Below are 14,207 nucleotides of genomic sequence, written 5' to 3' on the forward strand. Positions count from 1 at the left end.
GGCCGTTTCCCCTCCTCTGGTCTGTCTCTGTCAGCGCACGCCAGGCCAGCTTGTTGTTTCATTTCAGGCTGGATTCAGCGAGTAGCCGCGGACGGGGGTCTCCGTGATGCCGGTGGAAATCTGCAGGAAGGCCGCTGTAATGGAGGGGCTTGAAGCGGGAAGGGCCGAGAGCTGCCGCAGGCTGGGCAGCCCGTGATTTTGAACGTGGCCGGCAGTCGTGGGGCCATTTTGGGACTGAGCAACGCCAGGGCGGCGCGAGGACCCAGCGGGTGTAAGCGCCTGAGGGCGGGGACGTTGCCGTAGCTCGTCAGGTATTTTTACCACCCCGATGCACGGCAGGCCCAGGGCGGCAAGGTGCGTGGTGCCTCCCACAGAGCTCCCTCAAAGTCAAACCTGGGTGAGGCTGGACAATTCCAGGGGCAGGCTTGTGGCCTGGGATGTGCAGCGCCATGAGGTGCCCTTGCAGGAAGACTGGAGAACATAAGAACTTCAGAACCGCCACACTGGGTGAGACTAAAGGTCCATCCTAGTGCAGCGTATTGTCTGCCGACCGTGGCCAATGCCACATGCCCCAGAGGGAATGAACAGAACAGGGAACCATCAAGTGATCCAGCTCCTGTCGCCCATCCACATCATCTGACAGAAGCTAGGGACACTATTCCTACCCATCCTTGTTAATAAGTATTGATGGGCTGAGCCGCCATCAATCTAACTGTTCAAGTCCCGGTCTTCACAACATCCTTCGGCAAGGAGTTCCGCAGGTTGACTATGTGTTCTATAAAGAAAGATTTCCTTTCGTTGGTTTTAAAGCTGCTACCCATGAAAAGACTCTAACTGTGCCTTTAGACCAGTCCTGGAATCACAGTCGTTAGCAGCTTAGGAGGTGGAACTGAAGTTAGCAGTGAACACAAGTTAGTTGTGAACTTGGGCAACTCAAGCCGCAGCTCAGGGCCTCAGTTTCCCTGCCTCAATTGGGTTTTAGATTAGTTCTCCTCCTCCTCCTCCTCCTCAGGAACTTTAACAGAATGATTGTGAGCTAATTAGTCCCACGCTCCTGCCGTTTATTGCCCTTACAACACGTCCCCACTGAGTTGGGTGGGATTCATCTGAAATCCGAGGGGTCTCCTTCCCGTTCTCATTCACACCCCTTTTGCACCTCTGACAGGGGCAAGGGGTCTGGGCCCAATGAGAATCTGACCCTTTGGCAGAAGAGAAATCACAGCAGAGATTCACAGCTGTCTGCCCTCACATCATGGGGTCCTTGGAAACCCAGCTGCACAGCATGAGGGAGCTGGGCGTGTGGGTTTCCAGCCCCCTCCTGTCAATTCCTCTTGGTAGTAGCCCAGGGTTTGCACCTCCGCAGCTCCCCCTCCTCCCCTCTGCAGCTGGTTTCAGTGAAACAAGACTCATCACGTCTGGCCAGGATCCCTTCTCAAGATTTTAAAACATACGTCATAAAAGCCCCAAGCAGATTTCCCTTCCAGCCAGCTCATCGTCCGCAGCGAGAACATGCCAGCCTGAGAAAGTTACATGGCGTTAACGCTCTGAAATCTCCGTGTTCCCGCACCCAGGAGATTTATTCTGAATTCGCATCGGGGTAGCACCCGGGAGCCACAATCCGTGACCTGAGCCCTGCCGCGCTTGGAGCTGTACAAACGCGCTCTCCAACTGGCACTGCCCCGTTGGCAGCCGGCGCTGGCTCCGAATCAAGCTGCCCGCAGGCCGAACAGCAAGAGCCGTGACTGTAGGAGGGAAACAGACCGGCATTCTGCGTAGACCATCATCATCCCCTAGCAGAGCCAGGGAAACTGAGGCACGCCGTGACTTGCCCCAGCTCCCCGAGCCAGGCCACAACCGAGCTAGGCGAAGGACCCTGCTCTGTTAACGCCTAGTCCTACCACCTAACCGTGGTACAGCCGCTGCTGCAGGGAGCATCCCTGCTCTGAGACCACAGCTGTGTTCTGGGTAGCCCTGGGTTTGATAACCAATATGAATTCCTGGCTGGTGTTACATGACAGAGACAGCTGGAGGCGGGGGTTGTCCCGCAGAAATCTGAGCCCTAAGTCTGTGGGGGGGAATATATGGGGGGCAAGGGGAACCCACTATATCCTCCTTGACATCACCAATGGACTCTCTTCTGTCTAGATCACGGTATCTAGGCAAGAAATCCTCTTCCGATGGTCAAATAAAGGGACCATGGTGACATTCTCTTTCCCTGTGATGCGGCTGAGCTCCCGGGCACTGTGTAGCTAGAGAGACACATGGCCAGGCAGATCACTGAAAATATTGTAGTTCCTCTGCAATATTTCCACACGCCCCTCGGCAGATACGTCTGCCCCTGCTCTTCGCCTCTTGTGCCCTGCAGGCAATGCTGCCATTGCTCCTGCTTGCAGCACAAGCTTTGATCCTCCCTCTGACTTCACCGGGGCGTGCAAGCCGGCTCCAGGCTCTCAGGTGATGCAGAGGGTGTGGAAGCTGCCATTCCAGTGCGCAACTCAGGCTGAACGCACACCAGAAGCCATTCCCTGCCCGTGCCCACGCGCTGGTCAGACGTGCCGAAGCAAGGCACACCGACCGTGTATCGCTCCGGCGGTTGTGCGACACGGCAGCTTGGAAGGCGCCGGCATGGCCGAGTCGCTGACGGAGGAGCAGATCGCGGAGTTCAAAGAAGCCTTCTCGCTCTTTGACAAGGACGGGGACGGGTCCATCACCACCAGCGAGCTGGGGACTGTCATGCGGTCGCTGGGGCAGAACCCCACCGAGGCCGAGCTGCAAAACATGATCGGCGAGCTGGACACCGACGGCAGCGGCACCATTGACTTCTCGGAGTTCCTGTCCATGATGGCGAGGAAGATGCGGGACACGGACAGCGAGGAGGAGATCCGGGAAGCCTTCCGGGTGTTCGACAAGGACAAGAACGGCTACATCAGCGCGGCCGAGCTCCGGCACGTCATGACCAACCTGGGCGAGAAGCTGACGGACGAGGAGGTGGACGAGATGATCCAAGAGGCCGACCGCAACGGCGACGGGCAAGTCAACTACGAGGAGTTTGTGCGGATGATGACGGAGAAGTGACGGCAGGGCCGGGCCTGGCGCCGCGGGGTTTCACTTTCGCTGGCTTCCTGGCGTTGGAACCCGCCGGTCGCTGGGCCTCTCCCTCGTGCCTGTCTCTGCTGCTCGGATGGGTTCGTTATTCCCTTGCTTTATGCTAACTCCCGGCTGCGCCTCACCCTGTGCGTTCGCTTTGCCCCGTGGCTCACCTCTGGCCGCGCGGCGGGTTTATGCCTGTGGCAATGAGGTTTCCTTTAGAAACAGGTGGCCCGGTGGCTTCGGAGTCTACGTGTGCTCAGGACAGTCAGCAAAGGGGGCCCGATAATGCCAGCTCTGACTCCTGCTGGTGTCCGGGACTAATTCCGGAAGCAGGGATTCCTCACCTGGACTGGGGTTTTGCAGGATCACGTCCTTCGGCAATTTGCAGGGTCTTTCCAGCCCGATCCAGAGCCTGCTCCTGCTTTGGGGCGCATGCGAGCACAGCCTCCCCCGGAGCGGGCCCTGTTGAAGTCGGGCAGAAGGGTCTGCGTCAGGGTAGGCAAGAGAGCCTCCGCAGGCCGGATCTGGCCCACTAAGCGAGTCGATCCAGCCCACGGCCGCCCTGCCCCTCCCCTGGCCCCAGACCAATCGAGATCTGGGAACAGGTGAGTGCATGCCCCCCGGCTGCCCCCCCCCCCCCGGCTGCCAGGGGCATGTAGTGCCTAAAGCGAACCACCAGCTGTTCCGAACAGCTGGTGGTTCTCTCTAGGTGCCGGGGGGCAGCGGGCAAAGACTTCATGTGCTCCGCCCCGCCCCCTGGTCAATCAGGGTTTGTGGGTGAGGGGAGCATGGAGGTGTCCTGGCCCCGCCCCTTCCATCTGAGGCCCCGCCCCTTCTGGGGTGGCCTGGGGCCACTTCAAAAATTTGTCAAGTGGCTCCCCCCTCTAAAATGATTGTCCACCCTGGTCTATGTGCCTGCAGATGCATGTTCATCATTAGCAAAGAAGAAGGGCCAAGCTACAGATCTTGTGTCTTGTTCTGGGACTTCCCCTTCCCTCCCCCCAGAATCCTGCGACCCCCGTCGGGTTGCACCCACCGGTGCCTGCCTCGGGGGAGTTTCGCGGGGGCCTCTCCGAGGTTGCCTTTGTGCAGTCCAGCGGTGGGTCCCACAGGGCTGGCTGCGGAGTCCCCGCGCGGAGGCCGACCTCCGCTCAAATTCGGACGCTGGACGTCAGCACCCGTGGGCAAGGACTCCCCCTGCGGTGCCCAGATCCCTGAAATGACTTCCTGCGTTACACACTGGGGACTGGCTGGAGGAGATCTGTGGACACTTCCCCCAGGAACGTGTGGCCAGCCGGGGAAGATGCCGTGCCCAAACCTTCGTCCAGCTGGCACGGCTGGGCAACCCGGAAAGGCGGGCAGAGGAGACGGATGAGCGAGATGTTTCTTTTCGGCTAGTGGTTATTTTCAGGCAACGGGAAATCTGACAATTCAGGCTGCTCCAGCCACATGCAGAGGGCAGTACGGGTGGGGTGGCACGTCCGTTACGTTCCCTTTAGACTTCGGCCGTGGCATTACACCCAGGTCCACTCTATGTTATAAAGGCAACAGGAAGCCGAAAGCTGTAACGCTGCAAATGTGGGGTGGGGTTGGTTGTTCAAATGGGGGGCATTTTTGCTTTCCCAAGGGGAGACTGACACAGGGGTGTTTGCGCTCATTTTTTCCCACCGGTGTGCGGAATAACGTTTGCTCTGTGCACCGAGGCATGTGCAGATGTGCACCACCACATGCCACCAGCCATGGGTAGCTGTGGGCGTGCTGCTGATTTCTTGGGCAGCATCTGAATCTCTCCCGGGGGGCTGCCCAAGCGCTCAGCTTATGGGGAACACTGGGGGTGTTGCCTGGGCTTTGCATGGCACGAGAGAGGGTGATATGCTGAGGGCCACAATACGGCTTACGTGGTGGTTAGATTCCACTTAAATTCACAGGCCCCGATCCTGCAACCTGTTTTACTCACATTAGGCCTTTACCAGTCAATGGGGCTGCTAGCTGGGGGGGACGGGGGGTTGACGTTAAACCAAATGTCAGTGTTTGAAGAGTGGGGTCTATATGGCTGACGTAAGTGGCTCGTAGGTTTCTGTGCAGGGCTGGAATTCCGCTCCCCCAGGAATGCTTCTGTACCCCTAATTGCCTGCCCCGTGGCATAGCCATGCTGCTGGAAACCCCCACCTGTGCCCCACAAAAATATTCCTGCTGCTGTGTCTGCACCTTCCATGGCCGGTAGCCGAGCGTTTGCCGAAGGAGCCGCTTCGGGAGCCTGCCCGCCTGCTCACCGCCAGTCCAAGCGCTAGCTTTGTTGCCAAATAAAGGACTGTTTTTTGCCTCCAGCGGGCGTCCAGCTCTTCCTGTTCTCCACGGCCGTCTAAAGCCCACAATAAGCGTCGATCGCATGGGGCTAAGGAGAGGCTCAGCTTGGTTGTCCACAGCCCAACGTTCCTGGCTGCTCAGGCAAGATGCGGCCCTGGGGCCGGACGCGGCCCACCTTACACTTGGATTCGGGTCATGGACGGGATCTGGCTGCTTTCTGTTTATAGCCTGCGGCTCGTGCCACTGAATTTCCAGGCGGTGGCTCAGGCCACAGGATCCTATTTCAGTGGCTCCCAGTTGTGGTGCTGCCCGGCAAGGGCTGAAGCCGTGAGCCCTTTAAATTCCCAAACTTTTCGGCATCACGCCCCCTTTTTGATTTTTGAGAAACCCTCACGCCGCCCCCCCCCCCAAAAATAGCAACAAAACTTGTTGAGCAAAAAAAAGGAACTGACTGGGGTTGAAAAAAAAGTCAAAAGTCGCGGCCCCTTTAATTCCCGGGACCCATGTAAAGGTGCCAGTACTCAGGGGAGTATTCTGAATTTTTTAACCGGACACACACACCCCAGAATTTCGGCATGCCCCCCAGTTTGGGAACCTGTGCTCTAAATAGTCGCGGCAACCCCGGACAGCTGCCAGGCAACAGCGTCGTGGTGGAACTGGGAGCCGCGAGCTCTTTGCTGTGTTTCTACTTCAAAGCCTCCGGCCCCAGACAACTCAGGGGGAAGGGGTGGTGCTAGTCCTCAGCCCCGCCCCTTCCACCTCAAGCCCCACCCCTCTGGGGGTGGAGCCAGCCCGTGACCACGTACCAAAATTCATTAAGTGGCCCACCCCTGTGAAAATTATTACCCACCCAGGTTAGGCCCTTTGGGAAAGCTCACAGGGCTGGGAGCCGGATTCAGCTGAGCCTTATCTACAGCTCCCAGGTCAAAGAAGGCACCAGGTGCTACCAAAGCAGGATGTGTTGATGCAAATGTCTACTCAGGACCCAAGACACCAGTGATTCAAGTGCCAGGGGTCCCTACGCTCCCCTCCTCCACGCTCTCTAGCGAGAGCGCGATTCATCTTCCCATCAACACCCTATGGTCCCAGGTCGGTGTTCGGCAAATGGGCCCCCTCTTCAAACGAAACCCCCCGCGGCCAAAGAGCCGCTTGAAATCCAGCTCCAGATCCGGAATCGGCATCGAGGTTCCATCCTCACTGGAGAACCCGGGGGCCAGGCTGGGGGCAGCCCTACATGGGTGGGACATTAGGAGAAACACTGCAATAAATCGCCCAGGGAGGTTGTGGAATCTCCATCGCTGGAGATATTTAAGAGCCGGATAGACAGACACCTGTGAGGGATGGTCTAGATGGTGCTTGGTCCTGCTGTGAGGGCAGGGGACTGGACTTGATGGCTTCTCGATGTCCCTTCAGTTCTAGTGCTCTGTGATTGTATGAAAACTGAAGGACGAAGACTTCCTCACAGTCCCAGTTCTGGGGAGCAGTGCAGGAGGCAGAATCATAGAACAGTAGGGCTGGAAAGCACCTTGAGAGGCCATCTAGTTCCTCACCCTGTGCTGAGGCAGGACCAAGTCAACCTAGATCATTCCTGACATGGGTTTGTCCCACCGGTCCTTAAAAGCCCCAGGAATGGGAATTCCACGACCTCCTAGTCCAGACCTTATCGATCCTTGTAGTTGGAAAGTTTCCCTACTGTCTAACCTAACCCTGCTGCAGGTGTATCCCATTGTCCTATCTTTTGTGGGCACAGAGAGCGGCGGCTCATGGTCCTTGTTCCAACAGCCCTTCATATGCTTGGTATCAAGTCCCCCACCCCCAGAACTACAGGGCTGTGTCTAGACTGGCAAGTTTTTCCGCAAAAGCAGAAAACTTGCCAGCTGTCTACACTGGCTGCTCGAATTTCCGCAAGAACACTGACGATCTCATGTAAGAAATCAGTGCTTCTTGCGGAAATACTGTGCCGATCCCGTTTGGGCAAAAGTCCTTTTGCGCAAAACTTTTGCGCAAAAGGGCCAGTGTGGACAGCTCAGATTTGTTTTGCGCAAAAAAGCCCTAATCGCGAAAATGGCGATCGGGGCTTTTTTGCGGAAAAGCGCGTCTAGATTGGTACGGATGCTTTTCCGCAAAAAGTGCTTTTGCAGAAAAGCGTCGTGCCAATCTAGATGCTCTGTTCCGAAAATGCTTTTAACGGAAAACTTTTCTGTTAAAAGCATTTCCGGAAAATCATGCCAGTCTAGACGTAGCCCAGTTGTTTTTACCTTTCCTCACACTGGAGGTTTGCGAAACCCTTTAGCCCTTTGATAGTTCTCCACTGCACCCTCTCCAGTGTGTCCACATCTTCCCTAAAGTACGGCATCAGAGGCGGCGGAGCCTTCCCCAAAATCAAGGGGGCTGGGGACCTGCCCCCTCCGTAGCCCCACCACATCCCTCGTCTTCTCCCCGAGGCCCTACGCCTGGCCAAGCTAGAGGCAGCCGAGGGACTAGTAGGTTAGGATTAGCTGGTGTTTTTTTCTTTATTTTAATTTCGCAACTTACTTTGATCTGTCTGTTTTCACTTGCAACCACTTAAATCCCACTGTTTGTATATAATAAAAACACTTTTGTTTATCGTCAAACCTGGTGCAAATAATTGTTACTTGGGAGAGGGAGCAACCATTGTGCATATCTCTCTTTCACTGCTAGCTGGGGGTTTGCTCTGTAACACTTTTACACAGAGTAGGATGGATTTATTTGGGGTTGGTTTCCCAGCTGAGTCCTCCCACAGCTGAACTGGTTCAGCATCCATGTTGTGCTGAAGGGGAGTGGTAACCCCAACTCTGAGCCTGGGGGAGACCAGAAGATCTGGCCCAGCAGGACAGGGTGGTGGGGAATCCCAGAGAGCAGGAAGGCAGACATCAGTGGCTTGATCAGCACACTGGGGGACAACCCCAAGTGGATTTCTGTGATCTCACCTGCCACACCCTCCTCAGAGTATTTCCTGACTGAAAGGCTCAGCAAGCGTTTGGGCTGTCATGGAAAGTCTCTCAGGTCAGATAGGTCCCCCAAAGAAATCTATGAGGTGACTGCGAACCCGTCCTCTGAGGCCCCATGGTGCATGGATCTCTAGGGCAGTGGTCCCCAACTCAGTGCCCATGGATGCCATGGCATCTGCGAGGGCATTTATGTACGCCTGCTGAGTGATCAGGGCCGGCCCTGCCCTGGGCGTGCGGTGCATGCACGGTGCTGGCCTTGGGCGCATGGCGCATGGGCGGCCCCACCTACAGGCGCATGGCACATGGGCGGCCCTAGGCGCGCGGCGCATGCGCAGTGCTGGCCCCGGGCGCATGGCGCGTGTGTGGCCCTGCTGCCGGGCACCCAGCAGCCCCAAAAAGTTGGGGACCACTGCTTTAGGAAGTACGTATGTGGGAGGAATAAGGTAACAGTTCAGGCTTCTGTTCTCGTTTACACTACTGTAAATCCAGGAATCACTTCAGTATGCCAGTGGAAGGAAGCTCACAAAATAACTCCCCCTTTTTTCCTTCTTGGTTTGCTTGACCAAGTTGGGCCAAATTCCACTTTTAGTTACACCCATAAAAACCCACACGCGTTCCACTGAAGGAAATGGCTTTACACTGGGGTAGCTGAGGGCGGGATTGAGTCTTTCACAGGGTATGGAAGGTTTATAAAATACAGCCTGGGCAAAATCAATGCCTGGCACATAGTCCTTTACTTTGGGCCCTTTGCGGCAGACTCCATTCTGTTGTGTTGGCAGGCTGTGTTCCCATAAATATTGTATAACAATACAAAATGTAAAGGGAGGCATTTGCCAAGCAGGTGTAACCCCCAGACCTCGGTACAATTTTTGCCTCTGGACTTCTCGTCTCCTCCCCGAAAACATTTCCTTCTGTTGTTCCTGAGCCTCTGACAAGTCTCGGAGATGTTTATTTTTAAAGGAATCTGCTGAAGGCTAAGTTGGCCTCAAATCCATTCCAAATGATATACTTGTTTCAATAAATAATCCTTTTCCCTTCTCTCCTGCAGCCCTCTTTCAATCTTCTGTTTTATTCGCCGCCTGCTTGCAATCAGAAAATGACATCAAAGGAAAGGCTGAAAACCGGGTCTGGCTGGAAACTAGGCTTGGAAAAATATATGAATCAAGGAGTCCAAAAACGGGTGAAGTTAACTGCTTGAGTCCTCATGTAGGTGTCTAGGATGCCAGATTTTCTGTGGCGTTGGACATTGAAGTCAAAGGAAACTTAATTGCCCATCTAGATGTGGAAGTAAATGAGAATTAGGTGCCTTAATGCTGTTGAGGAGCTAGGCCTCAGAGCCTAACTTTAGGCAGCCATTTTGGAATACCATGGCCACAGCTCTGCACGCTGGTTCCACTACAGCCAGTGGGGGCTAGCCCCACAAGCTTGAACCATTTTACGCAGGGGAGGGCCTGAGCACGAGGAAAGCAGCACAAGTGTAGAGCCTGGAGGTGCGAAGGAAGAAAAAGGGGGGGACCTAAAAGCATGAGGAGAAATCACGCAGCTGCCTTCCCCCTGTGTTGTCCGGGGGAATGAGAAGGAGCAGAGCCCTAAACGTGTTCAAATGGCTATTGCTGTGTGGCCAACTCTCACAATGTTACCACACAAGACTCACCCTGTTTGGGGAGGGGGGGACGATTCGTCAAGCCCCATCTCCTGGTGTCATGGGACTGCATGATACTCCCGACATTCCATTTAAAATATATATATTCCAGCCCCTTTCGGCGGCAAGGAAAGCTCGAAACTGTAACCCTCAGTGGTTCCAGAAACAGAAGGCAAATGCAAAAATGCCACATTGGTTGTCAGATCTCCTGATTTTTAACTTGGGGGATTTTTCAGCACTTGGCTCGCTAGCCAACGAGGCGGACGGTACAATTTTTGTTTCAAGACTCAAAACAATGCACATCTCCCCTGGTATGTGGTTGGGTTACATGCTGGCAGCTCAAACCAGGTTTACTTTTGCAGTGAGCCTTGGACTGTTTTCAAGCCACCCTGAATTAATTGGCTAGTCACTGACCTAGCAAGATGGCATGTAACCCACACACCTACTGGACTAGCTCACCCATCACTTACAGCGAGAGAATGAAGTTTGTTCTACAGCCTTAGCTAAGAGCCAGCTGCCTTTTAGCTCAAGCTGTAGATCAGGGCTACTCAACTTTGGAAGCCCCGGGGGCTACAAAGATACTCCCAGCACATGCCGAGGGCCGCAACTTAAGCGTGGTTGCATGCACATGCAAATATATATGCAAATATATGCAAATAGCTTCTTTCACACTGGCCGGCATAAATACAAAGATTAAGACACGATTACACAACACACAGCCCCATTTCAATCAGTTTTGCTGATATTAATACAATGTAATATTTACCCCATTTCCACTCATAGGACAGCACTTTTAATGAGCAACGACAGTCCAGGAATTTAACTACTAAAATGCATCTCAACATAAGACCGTTATACTGACGCCTTTTTCGTTTTGGCTCCCACCCGTGGGCCATGTGTTGAGCCCCGTGTAAACACAAACTGCGCCGTGGGCCACAAACAAACGGGCCACAGGCCACATGTGGCCCACGGGCTGTGTGTCGAGTAGCCCTGCTGTAGAGGCTCATGCCCTAAGGTCCCAGTTTCGGTTCCACCTGTTGGCATTAGGCACACGTAGGCGTTCTAGGGTGACTGTTCCTGGAATCGGGGAGGTTGCTGATAGTCACAGAGAGCTTGTAGCTCTAATCCTAAGATATTTTGGCCTTGGAAAGGGTTCAGAAAAGGGCAACTAAAATGATGAGGGGTTTGGAACGGGTCCCATATGAGGAGAGGTTAAAGCGACTGGGACTTTTCAGTTTAGAAAAGAGGAGACTGAGGGGGGATATGATAGAGGTCTATAAGATCATGAGTGGTGTGGAGAGGGCCGATAAAGAAAAGTTATTTATTAGTTCCCATAATAGAAGAACTAGAGGACACCAAATGAAATTAATGGGGAGCAGGTTTAAAACGAATAAAAGAAAGTTCTTCTTCACACAGCGTGTAGTCAACCTGTGGAACTCCTTGCCAGAGGAGGCTGTGAAGGCTAGGACTATAATAGAGTTTAAAGAGAAGCTAGATAATTTCCTGGAGGTTAGGTCCATAAAAGGCTATTAGCCAGGGGATAGAAATGGTGTCCTTGGCCTCTGTTTGTCAGAAGCTGGAGAGGGATGGCAGGAGACAAATGGCTTGATCATTGTCTTCGATCCACCCTCTCTGGGGCACCTGTCGGCAGACAGGCTACTGGGCGAGATGGACCTTTGGTCTGACCCAGTACGGCCGTTCGTATGTTCTTGTGTGAACTCCGGGGCGGCCCTGCTTTTCAGCTCTCTTCTTTCAGAGTCGTTATTCCAAATCACCCCTCCCCCACTTCCCAAACACCCTCAGCCACAAACCGCATGGGGAGGGGTGTTATGAAATAACCCTTTCCACCCCCCCCCCCCCGCCACGCAATCACAGACATTCTCCCCTGGTTTGAAGCCCCCCCGGGGAGCTGCTAGGTTCTATGCAGGCAGGTCACGTTTTCTGGCTCCTGCCTGTCTATTTTCCGACTAAAACAAACACAGCCAGAGCCTGTTTTTCCATCAGCGTTCCCCTGCCTGCACACGAGCCGCAAAAGCAGCTAGTTAAGAACGTCCCCGTGGCCCCAGGCCTGGAAGAAAACAGAGCGAGCGACGGGAGGGGAAAATCCAAAACACTTGCCTCCGGTGGGCCAAACAGCTTTGCCCTGATGCACAAAAGAATATTTCGGGGTCACATTCATGGGGCCTGGCTCAAGCAAAGTTTGGCAAAGTCCCTCCTGGAGTTTGCACCCCCACACCGCATCCTGTACCCCCACTCACAGTCGAGAGCCTACACCCAGGATCCAGACTTACCCCCCACAATCTGCACCCAGCCCCCGCCATGCCCACATTCCCTTCCAGAGCCTGCCCCCCTTATCCCCCTGCACCCAAACTCCCTTTCAGTGTTTGCACCCCCTCCTGCACCCCAATTCCCTGCCCCAGCCGAGAGCCTGAACCCCACATCCAACTCCTGCTCCTGCACCCCCATTTCTTGCCCTAGCCCAGAGCCTGAACCCCACATCCAACTCCTGCTCCTGCACCCCAATTTCCTGCCCCAACCCAGAGCCTGAACCCCACATCCAACTCCTGCTCCTGCACCCCAATTTCCTGCCCCAACCCAGAGCCTGAACCCCACATCCAACTCCTGCTCCTACACCCCAATTTCCCACCCCAGCTGAGAGCCTGAACCCCACACCCAACTCCCTCTCCTATACCCCAATTTCCCACTGCAGCCAAGCCTGAACCCCACACCCAACTCCCTCTCCTGCACCCCAATTTTCCACCTCAGCCCAGAACCTGAACCCCATGCCCAACTCCCTCCCAGAACCTGCACCCCCTCCTGCACCCCAATTTCCCACCCCAGCCGAGAGCCTGAACCCTACACCCAACTCCCCCTTCTGCATCCCAATTTCCCACCCCAGCCGAGAGCCTGAACCCCACACCCAACTCCCCTTCCTGCACCCCAATTTCCCACCCCAGCCGAGAGCCTGAACCCCACGCCCAACTCCCTCCCAGAACCTGCACCCCCTCCTGCACCCCAATTTCCTACCCCAGCCCAGAGCCTGAACCCCACACCCAACTCCGCCTCCTGCACCCCAATTTCCTACCCCAGCCCAGAGCCTGAACCCCACACCCAACTCCCCCTCCTGCACCCCAATTTCCTACTCCAGCCCAGAGCCTGAATCCCATGCCCAACTCCCTCTGGAACCCCCTCCGGAACCCAAATCCCCTGCCCCAACCCAGAGCTGCACCCAGCACCCAACTCCCTCCCAAGCCTCAGGCAGCTGCGGGGGGAAGGACTTTGGGTTGGGGAGGAACGGGGACTCAGGGTGTCCATCAAAATCTTCCATTGACCCAGCACCGTTCCTCTTGGCCCCACTGAGCAAACAGCGGCTACCTCGCGGGGGAGAGGCGAGCGGAGATCTGTCTGGTGTCCTCAGCCCGAAGGGCCCAGCGTGGGCCTCACGTCACAGGCCAGAGAGCCTCCTCCACCCCCCCTTTGACAGGCCTCCCCCTCTGACTGAGTTCTTCATCGCCTCAGCTCTTCAGGGAAAGGCCACTTCGCGCTTGCCCGGGAGCAGTAAGAGGAAGAGACCGCTGCCCCAAACGGCCCGTCGTCTCCCCTTGCTGCTTTCCATCCTCCTGGAGCAGGAGCCTGGCTGGGGGGAGCCCCATGTGCCCAGAGTTCTCCAAGGAGGAAGAGCAGCCACCCCCATGTAGACAGAGAGCTAGGAATGGAGCCACCTAAAGACCCACCTCAGGCATGCACCCACCACGGCCAGTGAGTTGGATGTTACTGGCGCAATGCTGATGGACATCCCTTGAGGATGTTGCTCATCGAGGAGAGCGAGGAGAACTGTCCATAGGAATTTCGGGAGGGGAATTATTTGGTGCGGCCCAAGGATAGGGCAACTCAAGGTAGACTCATAGAATCACAGAACACTAGAACTGGAAGGGACCTCGAGAATCATCAAGTCCAGTCCCCTGCCCGCACGGCAGGACCAAGCATCATCTCGGTCATCCCTGACAGGTGTCTATCTAACCTACTCTTAAATATCTCCAGTGATGGGGATTCCACAACCTCCCGGGGCAATTTATTCCAGTGTTTCACCACCCTGACATTCAGGAAGTTTTTCCAAGGTCTGACCTAAACCTCCCTTGCTGTGATTTAAGCCCATTGCTTCTTGTCCTGTCTTCAGAAGCCAAAGAGAATAATTT

General features: G+C 55.1%; 1 protein-coding gene across 1 annotated transcript; it reads left to right on the forward strand.

The window, feature by feature from the left end:
- Nucleotides 1-2,157: 2,157 nt before the first annotated feature.
- Nucleotides 2,158-5,417, forward strand: CALML3 (calmodulin like 3). Its single transcript, XM_075925057.2, has one exon. The coding sequence runs from the start codon at nt 2,458-2,460 to the stop codon at nt 3,073-3,075; it is 618 nt and encodes a 205-aa protein (XP_075781172.1). The 5' UTR covers nt 2,158-2,457; the 3' UTR covers nt 3,076-5,417.
- Nucleotides 5,418-14,207: the final 8,790 nt, after the last annotated feature.

Source organism: Pelodiscus sinensis, chromosome 1 (genome assembly GCF_052426305.1).
Source record: "Pelodiscus sinensis isolate ZL-2025 chromosome 1, ASM5242630v1, whole genome shotgun sequence".
In the NCBI taxonomy this organism is placed as follows: Eukaryota; Metazoa; Chordata; order Testudines; family Trionychidae; genus Pelodiscus; species Pelodiscus sinensis.